Raw genomic sequence first — 15521 nt, forward strand, 5'->3', positions numbered from 1 at the left:
GCCAGCATTTATCTTCTACAGGGAGGATTATGGGTGGTAAAAGGAAGTGTGAGTCAAGCATTCTTTCTACAGTAGGCACATGGTTCAAAGCTCAGGAGATCAGGCAGAGGCAGTTCTACTGAGAAGAGCAAGGGATGAGACACACATGAGTTCAGTTCTAATCCTGGTTCTCTCACAGAACTACTGAAGAAGACACAGAGCCTCCATCTCCTCATCCCTAAAATGGGAATAAGACATATCCTGGGCCAGGCACAGTGGTTCATACCTGTAATCACAGCACTTTGGGAGGCCGAGGTGAGAGCATCACTTGCATCCAGGAATTTGAGACCAGCCTGGGCAATATAGTGAGACCTCATCTCTACGAAATATCAAAAATTAGTCAGGCGTGGTGGTGCGTACCTGTAGTCCCGGCTACTCAGGTTGAGGTTGGAGGATCACTTGAGCTCAGGAGGTCGAAGCTGCAGTGAGCTGTGATTGTGCCACTGCACTCCAGCCTGGGCAACAGAATGAGACCCTGTCTCAAAAAAAAAAAAAAAAAAAAAAAAAAAAAAAAAATCCTGTCTACCTCAAAGAGGTTTTGTGAGGGTTAACCAAAATAGCTGTGGTCTATAAAGCAGTCTCTAAAATACAGGGAATTCAGGTCGTAGTCATTTCTGAAATGATGTGAAAAGTTAGAAACGCCATCTTTCTCAAAAGTCAGATTTAGTACTTACAATCCTATAAGAAGCAACAAGAAATTGCTAGAACTCTGGCCTTTTAAATGAACAGCTGAGAGCCCTTACCTATTGTTGCGGTAATAGTGATTCTGCAGGGCGTAGGGTATGCACTGGGGGTTTAACCGTTTGCTGTCAGCCTCCTTCCAGCCATCTTCAGTCCACTTTCTTTTGATCTGCTTCTCTTCCTGTTTTTTCCCCATATATTCAGCATAGGTTTGGATCCGATAGCTTTCTGCATATTTGCTGGTATTGACAGCTACAAGGAAAAGAAAAAAAAAATGCTTACTAAAGTCTGGCCTAGCCCCAAAGATACCACTTTTGAAATGTGGCCTAAGGTGGTCAAAGGAGCCCCATCAGGCCTGAGGTCTGACCCCTGGTTCTGCCACCTGGAAGACAAATGACCTTGGGTACACCCTGTAAACTCTTCAAGTCTGAGTTTTCTCATCTGGAAAAAAAAGTCATTGCTCCCCAATCTCCTTTTCAGTGTGAAAGTGCTTTATAAACTGTGAAGAACCATAATGATGTAAGTAAAATACTAATTTTCAAAATATTTGCAGTCAACATTACTATTTGGATATTATTCATTTTCAGAGTAACAAAATGAAAATAAACAAAACACTAAGGAAAAACTGTAAACCCTCACTATTTTCCTAAAATAAAATGACAACAAAAAACAGTCTTGCCAGTGGTGGTGATTACTGTGTCATACACTGAAGATCTGTAAGTCTGTGTGCAGTGTTTTACATGCATTATATCTAATCTTCATAGTACACTTGTAAGAGAGGAAATGTTTTCACATGTGAGAAAGCAGGGTCACAGAGGTCAGGGGTTTGCTGCAGACCACCCCTGGGTAAGTGGCAGGGATAAGATGCAAAACTAGGTTCCCCAAACCCTAATACCAGGGTCCTTCTTTTGTGTGTGTGTTTTTTTTTTTTTTTTTTGAGACGGAGTCTCGCTCTGTCGCCCAGGCTGTGGCGTGATCTCAGCTCACTGCAAGCTCCGCCTCCCGGGTTCACGCCATTCTCCTGCCTCAGCCTCCCGAGTAGCTGGAACTACAGGCACCCGCCACCATGCCTGGCTAATTTTTTGTATTTTTAGTAGAGACGGGGTTTCACCATGTTAGCCAGGATGGTCTCGATCTCCTGACCTCGTGATCCACCCACCTCGGCCTCCCAAAGTGCTGGGATTACAGGCGTGAGCCACCGCGCCCGGCCCAGGGTCCTCCTTATCACTCTGCACCTCACTCTGGACTCCGCAAAAAAAATTGTTTGGAAGTGCTTTATTATTTTCATTTTGTTATTTAATTTTTTTTTTTTTTAACTATCAGGCTTTATTACCTGTTTTGTTACAATGAGTTTTAAACAAATTTGTACACCGACGTGTCGTCCATCAAGCGAATTAAGATAAAGAACATCCCCCTCACCCTCATGCCTGTTTCTAGACAACGTCCCACCCCTCCTTCACTGGACGAAGGCACCTCAGATGTGTAGCACAATTACGGCATTATCTTCCTCAATTTGATAACTTTGCTGTCACCACTGCTATCATCAGGGCTTAATTTTGCCTTCTCTTGAGCTACCTATAACTGGAATTATACTACATATGCATTTTTTTTTGTATTTTATTTATCTTATTTCAGTAGTTATAGGGGAAGAGGTGGTATGTGGTTGCATGGAAAAGTTCTTCAGTGGTGATTTCTGAGTTTTGGTGCACCTGTCACCTGAGCAGTGTACACTGCACCCAATGTACAGTCTTTTATCCCTCGCCCCCTCCTGTCCTTCCCCAGGAGTTTCCAAAGTACATCATTCTTATGCCTTTGCATCCTCATAGCTTAGCTCCCATGTACTCTGCAAATTTAAGACAGCTGCACAATACTTAGGACATGCCTCTGCTCCTTCCGCCTTAAAAGACTGCTAATTCTCCATAATGCGCTCTAGAGGCTGGCAGGGGTACTTGAAAGCTGGGGCTTAATCCCCCCTTGGTGTTAATGCTTCAGACTAAGGCCAGGTCAGTTGTGTTCTGATCCCATGCTGCCCCCTCTTCTGAGGCTGCTGTGGATAGATCACGATGGCAGCATGGGAGTGAGGACCAATGATGGCCTCTTGGTGCCCATTTGTTACTTCTGGCTTCCAGTTTGGGCATATGCATTCCTAGCCCACTATCACTGCCAACAACTATTACCCACACTGGCAGTGAGACCATAAGAGCCTGGCCACACTTGTACCTGGTAGCTGCAAAGTGCCATGATGTCAGAAACAGAATCTGTCTACCTGCACCTAGAAAACCCCTGCATATGGAATAGTTCTCAATAAAAATGATGTGACTGAATGCAGAGCAGAATACAGTGCTGGTGACGAGCATGCAGGCTTTGGACACGTCGGCACTGGACAAGGGAATCCAGTTTACCAGGGACCTTAAAACAGAGGGAAAGACAACTGTATGAGAGGCAGATGTCCCACATCCGGCACTTGACACATTTTAATCTTCAACTAGGCCAGATTTCACTAAAACTTAGTGCAACAAAGGTTTCTGGAATGTCATGCCCTAAATAATTTAGTTATCTAAAAAACAGAACAAAACAGGAAAATACTCTACTTCTTCAGAAAACACAAATTTTTACTAAGAAGTTTGTGTACTTTTAAATATTCACTCTAGAGTTAAAGAGAACAAGAAAATAAAAACCTCAAAGTATTAGAGAGGCAGGGCACAGTGGCTCACACTTGTAATCTCAGCACTTTGGGAGGCCAAGGCGGGAGGATAACTTGAGCCCATGGGGTTGAAGACCAACCTGCGCAACACTGTGAGACCCCCCATGTCTAAAAAAAAAAGTGCTAGAGAATGTTCATATTATACAATGTCTCCCATAGAAGTCGAGTGACTTACTGAAATGTGAGCTCAAAACAGCATGCTCTGCCTCACTCAGGAGATAAGCGGTGAAAGCAGGAGGTTCTGGAGACATGCTATTGAGTAAAGTTACTCATATCAGAGAGCCACAGAAATACGATCCTTTCCTGAAAATCTTATTCCTTGGAACAGTTGTTTTTCTTACTTTTAATGTGTCATATTTCTGTTATTTTTCACTCATTTACCCAGCCTCCCAACAAGTTATATCCAGTAAACACTGTCCACCCATTCTTCCATGTGGTAACTGCTTACTGAGTGTTTTTGTCCCAGGAACTATGTCAGGTATTTGGTAAATCAAGACACAATCTCCACCCTCTCTTAAAGGTCACCCTGTCACATACCAGATTTATGTAGTGGTGATTTCCCTGTAAGCTTGTGATTCCCTAAGCTTGTGATAGATTAAAATATGTTCATCTATCAATGTGGATATATGAGAACCCATTGGTTCTACCATCATTATTCTGTACTAACTGTTAACCAATGAGCATCTCCTGGATTTTCTTCCATCTCATTTTTTTTAAGAAAGTTCTTTATTTTTATTAATATATTATTTATTTATTTGAGACACAGTCTCATTCTTTTGCCTAAGCTGGAGTACAGCGGCACAATCTAGGCTCATTGCAACCTCCACCACCCAGGTTCAAGTGATTCTCGTGCCTCAGCATCCTGAATAGCTGAAACTACATGCGAACGCCACCACGCCCGGCTAATTTCTGTAATTTTCATAGAGACAGGGTTTCGTCTTGTTGGCCAGGTTGGTCTCAAACTCCTGGGCTGAAGTGATCTGCGTGCCTTGGCCTCCCAAAGTGCTGGGATTACGAGTGTGAGCCACCGTGCCCGGCCTGGCTATTGCATCCTTTAATCTAAAAGGTTTATTTTGCAAGCACACCCAAAAGGGATGACACCTGCAATAATCCCTCTGTTGCCAGGTGTGGTCGCTCATGCCTAGAGTCCCAGCACTCTGGGAGGCCAAGGTAGGAGAACTGCTTGAGCCCAGGAGTTCGAGACCAGACTGGACAACGGGGCAAAACCCCGTTCTCTACAAAAAAAAATACAAAAATTAGCCAGATGTTGTGACTTGAGACTATAATCTCAGTTATTAGGGAGGCTGAGGTGAGAGGATCGACTGAGCCCAGGAAGTCAAGTCTGCAGTGAGCCATGAGTGCACCATTGTACTCACTCCAGCCTGGGCAACACAGCAAGACCCTACCTCGAAAAAAATCCTTCTCTCAAGTTTAATTTGGATTACCAAGTAGGAGACGAGGCTTGGGTCAATATTCCCCATGAAAGCAAAGGTGATGACAGGGTCATAGAGGAGCTGAGACAATCTATTTAATGGTATCTGATTGTTTTCAATAATTCAGCTCCCAGCTGATAGACAAATGTTACAAACAACTCCCTAACCATGGCGAGGGAATTTATCTGAGCACATTTGGAATTTAGGATCACTTAAAAGGGGAAATAAATAACAGTCTGCTTTTCACTGCTGGCCTCCACGTGGCAATAATTTACCAGCATTCCTTCGAGTCCCAGCAGCTTTGCAGCTCTTGGCCTTTAATCTAGAAGCCAAGCTCTGGCTCGAAGCCACGCCTCTAATGGATGAATCAGCAAAATGAATTGGCTGTCAACTGTGTCCTCCAGCGATTCCAGCTCCCCTGTCAGAAGCAGCATGTAGCAGGCTGCTGGGTAACACTAACCTTTTCCAAATTTGTCAGGGAAATGATTCAAGGCAATCTATCCGTCTTGCCACTTTGTGAAAGCCACTGGGGAACCAAACGTGCCAAGAGTCCTCCCTGTTTCCCTGGAGGTGAGTGGGAGCAGTTCCCTCACATAAGAGTCTCAACCACTCCAGCTTCATTGTGCCTGGTCCATTGTCTCTTGACACTGCACACAGCATAGCATTTAATCTTCGGATGTTCTAGTCACCACACAAACAAAGAGACTGAGCATTGGAGAAACTAAACAGCTTGCCCGAGGTCTTGTAGGTAAGCAACAAAGCTGGCTTGGAACCAGGATGTGGCGCGCGCACACACACACACACACACACACACATTTTAACAATGTAATACTGCCACATGTCTGCTGTGTATTTATATGCATTTTGTTTATGTAGACAATTAGCTTATAAAATGCTTCCTGTATTAAGGAATTACTTAAAATGTTTACACTTTTTTTTTTAAGAACTTTCCACTACTGTCAATCAAAGACTTTTCTAAGTTGATGCATTATGTTTATGAACAGGAAGACAACATAAGATATAGATTCCTTCCTAAACTGACTTATAGATTTACTGCAACTCCAGCAAAAATATTCCAACATTTTATTTTTTAAACAGCTTCTGTGGAACAGGGCTAACTCATAGGCAGTGTGTCCAGAGTTGGCCTCCAACATTTTAATTAAATATTGAAAAAAATTAAAAGTAAGAAAAAAAAATCTCAGTAGAAAACAACAGTGGTTGTGAGAGCCTGGGGCTGGTGCTGGGGCTGGAATGGGAGAGGAAGTTGACTACCAAGAGCGGGAGGGCATTTTGAGGGTGACAGAACTATTCTATATCCTGATTGCAGTGCTGATTACATTACTGCACGCATTTGCTGAGGCACAGAACTGTACATCATTTTATTATACATCAATTAAACCTCAGTTATTCTGGGAAACCTGAAAGATGAATTCTAAAATTAGAACAAAAGGGCCAACAATAGCTGGGACATTTCTAAAAAAGAATGGGAAGGGGGACTTGCTTTACTAGGTAAAAAAGCCTATTGGAAAGCTATAGGAATTGAGACAGTGGAGTAATGGTGCTGAGATAAACTGACCAATGGTACAGAATTCTAAGAGCCTAGAAAAACACGTATACATCTGTGAAACTTTGATTTTTGACAGAACGGTCGGGAAAAGGAAAAGCTGGAAAAATTGTTTATCCATAGGAAAAAAAAAAAAAAGAAATTGGATTCTTAGTCACACCATGCCGAAAAATTCACTCCAGATGGATGAAGAGCTTAAATGTCAAAAGCAAACTCTGAGAACTTGAAAAGAAAATATAAGTGAGTATCTTTCTGAGCTTGAAGTAGGAAAGAATTTACGAAGATAGAAAAAAGGATAGGCATAAAAGAAAAGATCAATACATTTGGCTACATTAATATTAAAGCCTTTGTCCATCAGAAGGCACTTTAAAGGGAAGAAAGGCAATCTATAAACTGGGAGAAGATATCTGTAAGACATTCAGCTGACAGGATTAGCACTAGAATACATAAAAACAGCCACAAATTAGTAAGGAAACAACTGCAGAAAAGTGGGCACAAGGCATGAGAAGCACGTACAGTCACTGCACAGGGGGAGGTGTGTGAGGCCAGTGGACATACGCAGAGGTGCTCAGCCACAGACAAAGGCAAATCATGACTATAACGAGACATGGTTCTATACCTACTGCGCTGGCAAAAATTACAAAAACATTAATACCAATTATTGGGAAGGTATAGAGCCACAGAATCCCCAGTGGTTGTACGACCATTTTGGAAAACAAGTCAGTGTTTTAAAGGTGATCATTCTCACTCCCTACGACCCTGCAATTTCACTCATGAATAATAAGAGATCAATACTAGAGTTTTCAGAAAACAACTGTTCATAACAGCTAAAAAGAAAGAGAGAGGGAGGGCTCCAAATCCTTATCCTTGGGTAAACGGACAAATCTGTGGTACATTCACACAATGGAATGCTGTCTAAGAGAAAATATGAGTGAACTACAGTTACACAGAATAAAATGGATGAATCTCAGTGATGTAACGGTGAATGATAAATGCAATCCCCCTCACGCCCCACAACACACATACATACACACGTGGTGGGGGTGTGTATGAGAGGGAGAACAAAAAATAGCAAGAAGATGATCAGCACAAACTTCAGTAGAATAGCTGGTGCTGGAAGGGAATCAGGAGAACTAGACAGGAGAAGAATAATAGGTAGATGTAATTTATTAGTAATGTTTTAATTCTTTGGTTGAGTGGTAGTTTCACAGATGTTCATTACGTTTTAAACAAACAAAATTTCTAGCGTGCCTGTAATCCCAACTACTCGGGAGGCTGAGGCAGGAGAATTGCTTGAACATGGGATGTGGAGGTTGCAGTGAGCCGAGATCGTGCCACCGCACTACAGCCTGGCAACTGAGCGAGACTCAAAAAAAAAAAAAAATTCTGGCTTTTCCATTGTTTACCCTGTCCAACTACTAAAGGCCACTTCCAATACAATCTGCTTAAGTGAGAAGGTCTCTTTAAGATTAGCTCAAACTTACTCCTGTTTCAACGTCTTCGGTCCCATGGAAGTGGAGCCCCTGAGTGGGACACGTGGTATAAATGTCTACTGTGGCTCAGATGCCAGACTTCAGCCTTGCTTGGCGGCCAAGGGCGTTTTTGCAGTCTGCTTCTTAGAGGGCTGAAACTAGTTTATTGTAGCAACTGTTTGGGGCTGGGGAGGGTGTACTAGGAAACTGCTCAAGCAGTTACACACCATTAGTCCTGCATTTTTTGCCATGGCCATTCTCAGCAAACATCAAGTTCTCAATGTCTAAGGGAATTGCCTATATTCGTATTAATCCAATGGTTACAACAAAGAGGACTGGACATGGTGGCTCATGCCTGTAATCCCAGCAATTTGGGAGGCCAAGGCCAGAGGATCACTTGAGTCCAGCAGTTCAAGACCAGCCTGGGTAACATGGTGAAACCCTGTCTCTACTTAAAATACAAAGATTAGCCAGGCATGCCTGTAGTCCCAGATACTTGGAGGGGTGAGGCAGGAGGATTGTTTGAGCCTGGGATGTGGAGGTTACAGTGAGCTGAGATTGTGCCATTGCACTCCCGCCAAGTTGACAAAGTGAGACCCTGTCTCAAATAAATAAATAAATAAATAAAAATAAAACAAAACCAAGAAAGAGAACTATTTATTGGCTATTTCCTCTGTTAGCAGAGAAAATCCTGTCAGCATTATCCTAGCTTTATAGATAAGGACACTGAGACTCATAAAAAGGGACTGTCCCAAGGTCCCAAAGATTACACACGTGTAGGCTGGGACCCCAACCAAAGCCTACATTCTTTCCACTACACCACATGCACTGGAAGGGACCCGGTTTGTGTCACGCAGAGTTAACACAGGCATACATCTGTCTGCAAGGAAGCAGAGTGTCCATCTCTCCACCCAACAGCTTTGTGCAAATGCTAGAAGGAGTCCCTGGGTGATAACCTGGTGTGTTACTCCACGATCAGAAGTGGTGTGTGTCAAGAGTGGCCTCTGCCTACTTCACAGGCCCAAATCCTACTCCTCTAATACCAGCGTGTGCCTTAATGTCAAAGGTGCCCTCTCTGACACCCTTTAAGATGGCCTCTCCTTATTCCCCTCAGAGCAATCACCAGCCTGAGGCCCTAAATCACCACACTGTCATTTCCGATTGTCACCCCATGCCTGGATGACACCAAAGGTTGCTTTGTGTTTGCTTATTTAAATATGAATATATTAGATACAAAAGTTTTTTCATGTTCCATAAAGTTTTGATCAAGTTTAAATTTACAACAGATGGACAGCCTCTCCAATTTACCATATAGAGAATGGATGGTTTTATCAGATTTTGCAAAAGGGCAAACTTTAAAATCTTTAAAGAAAGATATTAGAAATAAAGGAAAACAGAAATACCCAACCCTAATGGTCATTATGAACATTTTCCAAAATGATCTGAGATGTATTTCCCCTCAACCCAACTAAGGAACTAGGCAGGTACTAAGTTGCAAAGAGGAATCAGTGATCTAACAGAAACATGGTAAAATGAAGGTATTTCCAACATGCCCAAAGAAGTAAAAATGGGCAGGCAAGCCCAGAAAATGACAGCCTTCCTTTCCACCCTCTCTAGTCCATCCTTCCCCTGCTGACATGATCCATTCTCTTCTGTTAAACCCTTCAGCATCTTCAAGATAAAGTGCAAACTTGCTGGTACACCCAGCCAGTGTACCAGCAAGTTTGCCTCAATAATAACCCAGTTCTGTCCAGCCCTTTCATCTCAGTTCTGTTTTCCCACATTTATTTGTCTCCCAAACAGGGCCAGGTGCCCTTTGAGGGAAGGGATTTTACATTATTCATTTCTGTAGCACCTGGGGTTTACCATAGTAGTTTTCCAGGAATTCAATATACGATTATAGGAAGAAAGGAAGAAACAAAACTTCAGGCTAGACGTGGTGGCTCATGCCTGTAAGCCCTGCACCTTGGGAGGCCAAGGTGGGAGGATCGCTTAAGCCCAGGAATTTGAGACCAGCCTGGACAACATAGTGTGACTGCATCTCTACAACATAAAAAATAAAAATAAATTAGCTGGGTGTGGTGGTGCACACCTATAGTCCCAGCTACTCCGAAGGCTGAAGTGGGAGGATCACTTGAGCCAGCAAGGTTGAGGCTGCAGTGAGCCGAGACTGTACCACTGTACTCCAGCCTGGGCAACAGAGTGAGACCCTATCTCAAAAAAAAATGAAATAAGTAAATAAATAAATGAATGAATAAATAAAAACAGCTTTTATGTCTGCTGGCAGCCTGTTTCTACTCAAGAGAAAAAACAAGCCAGCATGAGGATACAAACTTACACATTTTTCAGTTAAAAAATCCCATGTTGAAGCCTGGTATGTGAAAAAAGTGCCTGGACTGGAAACTGGAGGCCCTGGCTCTGGCTCTAACGGGCAGCTTTGCCTGGGCAGGAAACAGGTCACCGTCACTGACAGCAGAGGCTGACCCACCTGCCTGCTCACACCGTTAGGAGCCAGAGCTTGGGATTCCTTGTCCTTCATGCTTCCTTTCATACCATGGGTGTTTCTCCAACAAAGGCTAATTATGTTTTTTAAAAAGTCCTGAGGCTGGAAGAGTGGAAACTAGGGCAGTGAAAGAGATCCGAGCCCCATAAAAGGGACAGACAGAACTACTGAAGATAATGGAGGACAGCATTCCTTCCTCTCTGCTTTTTCAGGGCCTCCATGACAGCGCCTGACCCATGAGAGGCACTCAGGAAAGGAAAGGAAATGAACCAAGGAAAGGAAGTGGGCTCAAAGGGCCGTGCTTACAGAGACGCAGAGTGCAGAGGAACCTGCAAGAGCAGCGAGGTGTCTACAGACAGCTTCCACAGATCCCATTGCCTGGACCCTCACCACGGTGAGGGCAGGTGCTGTTATCAGCGCTTCACTGACAAGGCAGAGAGAAAGTTCCATTGGCACCCAACTAGGATGTAGCAGAACAGGGCAGGGTGTGATCTTGGTTCTGTCACTTAGAACAAGTCAGGCCCTCCACTCTGCTACCTCCCCATCCTTCCCCTCAATTAAATATGGACAGGCATGCATGCCGGCCACTGTTCCCACGTATCACTTCACTTTACAGTTCTCTAATTAAGGCCATGGAAGTGGCAAAGAAAAGTCTTTACAAACTAGACATGAAGACAATGGTTGTTTAATTATTTAAAACCTACCCAAAGGGAAGCCACAAAGTCAAATGGGAAAACCACAGGCTATGAGGCCACACAGGCCTGGGTTCGAATCCTGCCCAAACCTTAAGTTGTCTGGGGTGAGTTACCTGCCTCCCTGGACTTCTCTTTTTTATCCATAAAACAGACATATCCACCTACCTTACAAAGCTTTTATCACAGGGCCTCAGACACAGTAGGTGCTTAATTAACAAGATTACTGCTGTTAAATCACAAATATATAATTCAGACAAAAAGAACTTTGCCAAAGCCAGTATAAGACATTTCGTTGCCCCGCATATTCCCAAACAACAACAAAAAACAAAAGAAACATTAAAAAAAAAAAAAGTCTGAACTATAAATTTCAAAATTTTCCGAGACCAAAATTAGTTAATTGATTTTCTCCCAACTCTCCTGAAACCACCTGTTAAAACATTCATCTCATTCATTCATTTATTATTTATTTATTTTTGAGACAGGGTCTCACTCTGTTCCCCAGGCTGGAGTGTGGTGGTGCAAACATGGCTCACTGTAGCCTCGAGCTTCTGGGCTCAAGCAATCCTCCCACCTCAGCCTCCTGAGTAGCTGGGACTACAGGTGCAGGCTACGACACCTGGCTGATTGTTGTATTTTCTATAGAGACATGATTTTGCTATGTTGTCCAGGCTGGTCTCAAATTCCTAGGCACAAGTGATCCACCCGTGTTGGTCTCTCAAAGGGCTGAAATTACCAGCATGAGCCACTGTGCCCAGCCATCTCATTCAATAAACACTGGCACCAGGTACTGGGATGCAGCAGTGGGGAGCAGAGATTCCCTGACCTTAAGAAGCCCGCAATCTGGAGGAAGAGTAAAGGAGGCGAAAAGACTGGTAGAGGAACACCAAGTAGGCAGGAATCTAGGTAGGAAATAATTTTAACATGAGCAGGGGCAGCAGAAAAGGTGACAATAAATACAAGCTATTAACAAGCTGACTGAGGGTGGAAGAGCTACCGCTTAGGCTATAAGTTCCCAAGGCTATAACTGGCCCAAGCCAATTGCCTCAGCATTGAATGAATGATGTCACTAAGGAACCCTGCTTTGATTAGCCAGCCTGGTGTTTTTCTTTTTCTTTTTCTTCTTCATGGTTACAGGCTGAGAAGTCAGTCAAAAATTATTAAAGCCACCATTTATTAAGTACTTACTATAATGCTTGTAAAGAACTATGCTAACTACTTTCCAAACAAATACAGTTGACCCTCGAACAATACGTGTTTGAACTGCATGGGTCCACTTATATATAGATTATTTTTTCAACCCAACACATTTTGAAAACACAGTCTCTGAGGGATTCAAAACCTGCCTATATAGAGGGCCTCTCATACCCATGGGTTCTGCAGGACTGACTGTGGGACCTGAGTACGTGAGAATTTTGGTATACTCAGGGGTCCTGGAACCAATCTCTGGTGGACATTAATGAATGCCTGCATATTTCAATCTCACTTGTTCATTTGTTCATCTATCCATTCATTCATGAACAAACCATCTTCTAAAACTAGGCAGCTGAGGCTGAGAGTGACTCAGGGAGAGAAAGAGTGCACAGACTATCACCCGTGGGCTGAGGGTTAGAAAAGCAGCTTGCTCTGGAGTTTCCCATGGGGAAATGACCACACTGAGGGCTCACAAAAATTTCCCTAAGGAAAAGACACTTGGGTCTTTCCTGAGACAAGGGATGGGAGAGCAGATAGTGTAGAAATTCTGGAGGTGGGGAATTGTGATCCAGGCAGAAGGAGTACGAGGTGACTCATCTGAGAGAGGGACACAGTCTAGACTAAGGATGAATAACCGTAATAGAAAATCCTAGGGAGGAAGGAGAAGGGCCGGCGGTGCAGCCGGAGCGATGGGCAGAGGTGTGCCACGCTGAGGAGTTTAGTCAGGAGGGCCTTGTGGTCATATCTCCTCCTCCTGAGAAAGATTCTGGGAGATCAGCAGGACGCCAGGGTAATTGTAATACAAAGAGAAAGGGCAGTGGCTTGTTAGGATAGAAGAGGTGGGGACACAGAGAAACTACACAGTCCTCCGAGTCCTAGCCTGGACAGTGCAGGGTTGTACCATCTGGGACCAGGGAACAGGATAGTGGGAACACAGGAATGGGGTAGATGGTGGCTTTGAAGTACCTGGGAAACATCGGTGGAAATGTAGGAAGGGCAGAGAGAATCCATTTGGGAATCACTGGCATGAAGGTGGTTCGAGCCCCGAGAAAGGATGGAATTGCTGAGGAGAAGGTGCAGAATAAGCACAGAAGCCTCCAGACTGAACTTAGGAGCACCGGCCTTTAATCCTCATATGGATGGGGAGGGCAGGCATGAGAGCCTGGGAAGCTGTGGCCTGAAAAAGAAAAGGGCAAACCTAGGGATTCAGTAAAACATTGCTTCAAGGAGGAAGAAGAGGCCAGGTACGGTGGCTCACAACCGTAGTCACCAACACTTTGGGAGGACAAGGTGAGATGATCACTCGTGTTCATGGGTTTGAGGCCAGCCTGGGCAACACAGTGAGACTCCCCAGTTTCCACTAAAAAAAAATAAATTAGCCAGGCATGGTGGTGCACACCTGTAGTCCCAGCTACTCAGGAGACTGTGCAGGAGGATCGTGAGCCCAGGAGTTTGAGGCTGTAGTGAGCTATGACCACACCACTGCACTCCACATTCCAGCCTGGGCCACAGAGTAAGACTCCGTCTCCAAAAAAACAAAGAAGTCAGGGTACTGAGCACTCAGGCAAGGTGAGAAGACTGCCTGGTGGGTGTGGCAAGGGGGTCAGTGGGTCTTCAGTAAGAACAGGCTCAGTGGTGTGGGGACCACAGCGAGAGGAGAGTGAGCGAGGAACCACGGCAAGGGTGGTGACTGCAGATGCTTCGAATTCTGAAAAGGAAGGAAAGATATGGGAGAAGAGGTGAGCTGGGGTTTGTGGGAGTTCTTCTGGACAGGTGGAAGGGATTCTGCCCATGGGTGGGCATGGATAAGATGTAGCACAAGGCCCCTGAGAAGGGACTTGGAGCACATGGTAGGGACACATGTCTGACAGAGGCAAAGAAAGAGGGAGGTGTGTGCGTGGACAGCTTTGTGAATCTGGGGGCAGGAAGCTGCACCTGGGAGCTGGCGGTTTCCTCTGTAAAGGGGTCAAGGTCGGGGGAGGGGAGGGATCTTCCCAAAAGCACCAGGGCCGGAACCTGGGAAGACAGGAAGAGCAGAAGAGGCCATGGAGCTTGCACCTGATAATGTCCCTGCCAGAGATGTGACCTTCCAACTAGTGCTAACAATCTGCCCAATGCTCTTTTTCTCCTCAAAATCACCCCACAAGGTGGGTAACAATTCTACTTCCACAGTCAAACAAACAGGGGCCGAGAGAGGTTGAGTGGCCCGCCGAAGATGGTGATTCTGACAGCAGAGCTGGGGTGTGAAGCCCGAGCTCCCTGACCCTGATGCAAGCTGCTGATGACAACTTGAACCTGCCCCTCAAAGCAGTCAACAGAGCCACTGTGCTCACACCCAGCCCAACACACAAAAGGCTTTCCCAAGTGCTGACACAGTAGCTTAAAAAGTGGGTAGTGAAGTGCAGAAAGTAAGAAGGAATTTATGATGGCATCAAGTAGAAGCAGATGGGAGTTCAGAAAAAAGTTTAGAACTATTACTTAAAGAAAAAAAAAAAGCAGATGAAAACCTTCTTTTTTTAAAAGACGAAACACAACTTAAAATAGACTTGGGAAGCAATTCCATACTTAACAGTCTTGAGGAAGTTGACAGACAGCTGAAAGACCTAAGCAATTTACAACATTCTTCACACTTCATGGGAGAAAATTAAGATTGATGTCTCAACTACACAAGAATAATTTAAGGTAAAATCAAAGATCTGCTAGATCATGTGAAATGGCAGATCCTAAACGTCAAGAAGTCTGAATAAATTCCACTCCAGGGAAGACTAAATAGTACACGGTTTAGTTAATGCTGTATCTTTAAGGTCTGCTTATTACATATCATAAAGAAGTACAAACAGATACCAATCATGGTTTATAGGGAGGTTACTAAGCACCAGGTACTCTACTATCTCTAATCCTAACACGTTATTCTATATCCTAACACGTTAATCTATTTTCTTCCATCTCTAATCCTACCCCTGTAAAGCAGTCTTATTTTGAATATGACAGAACAGTGCCTGAGACATGTTAAAATAACTTGCCTGATGTCACGGTGCTGGACTGCCATGCACAGCCAGTAGTTAACCTGTTGTTGACGCCCCTTCCCCTGCCTGAGGGATTCCCAATTTAATGCCAGCATACAGCCTGCAATAGGCTTTAAATTGTAACAGTATCACTAAACAATACCTACTTATATTGCGTGAAACCCACTCTGGTATGTCCTTTTCGTCGACTTTCTCCCCTCTTTTTTTTTAATG

At 44.1% G+C, this 15521-nt stretch overlaps 1 protein-coding gene across 3 annotated transcripts in view; it reads right to left on the bottom strand.

Moving 5' to 3' along the window:
* Positions 1-15521, bottom strand: part of LOC105467735 (poly(A)-specific ribonuclease) — a 200101-nt gene that overhangs the window by 49091 nt on the left and 135489 nt on the right. For all 3 annotated transcript variants that reach the window (XM_011717420.2, XM_011717416.2, XM_011717419.3), the window contains one exon: positions 783-972. In XM_011717420.2, the coding sequence (XP_011715722.1) occupies positions 783-972 (190 nt within the window). The remainder of the gene's footprint in view (positions 1-782; positions 973-15521) is intronic.

The sequence above is a fragment of the Macaca nemestrina genome, chromosome 18 (genome assembly GCF_043159975.1).
Source record: "Macaca nemestrina isolate mMacNem1 chromosome 18, mMacNem.hap1, whole genome shotgun sequence".
In the NCBI taxonomy this organism is placed as follows: domain Eukaryota; kingdom Metazoa; phylum Chordata; class Mammalia; order Primates; family Cercopithecidae; genus Macaca; species Macaca nemestrina.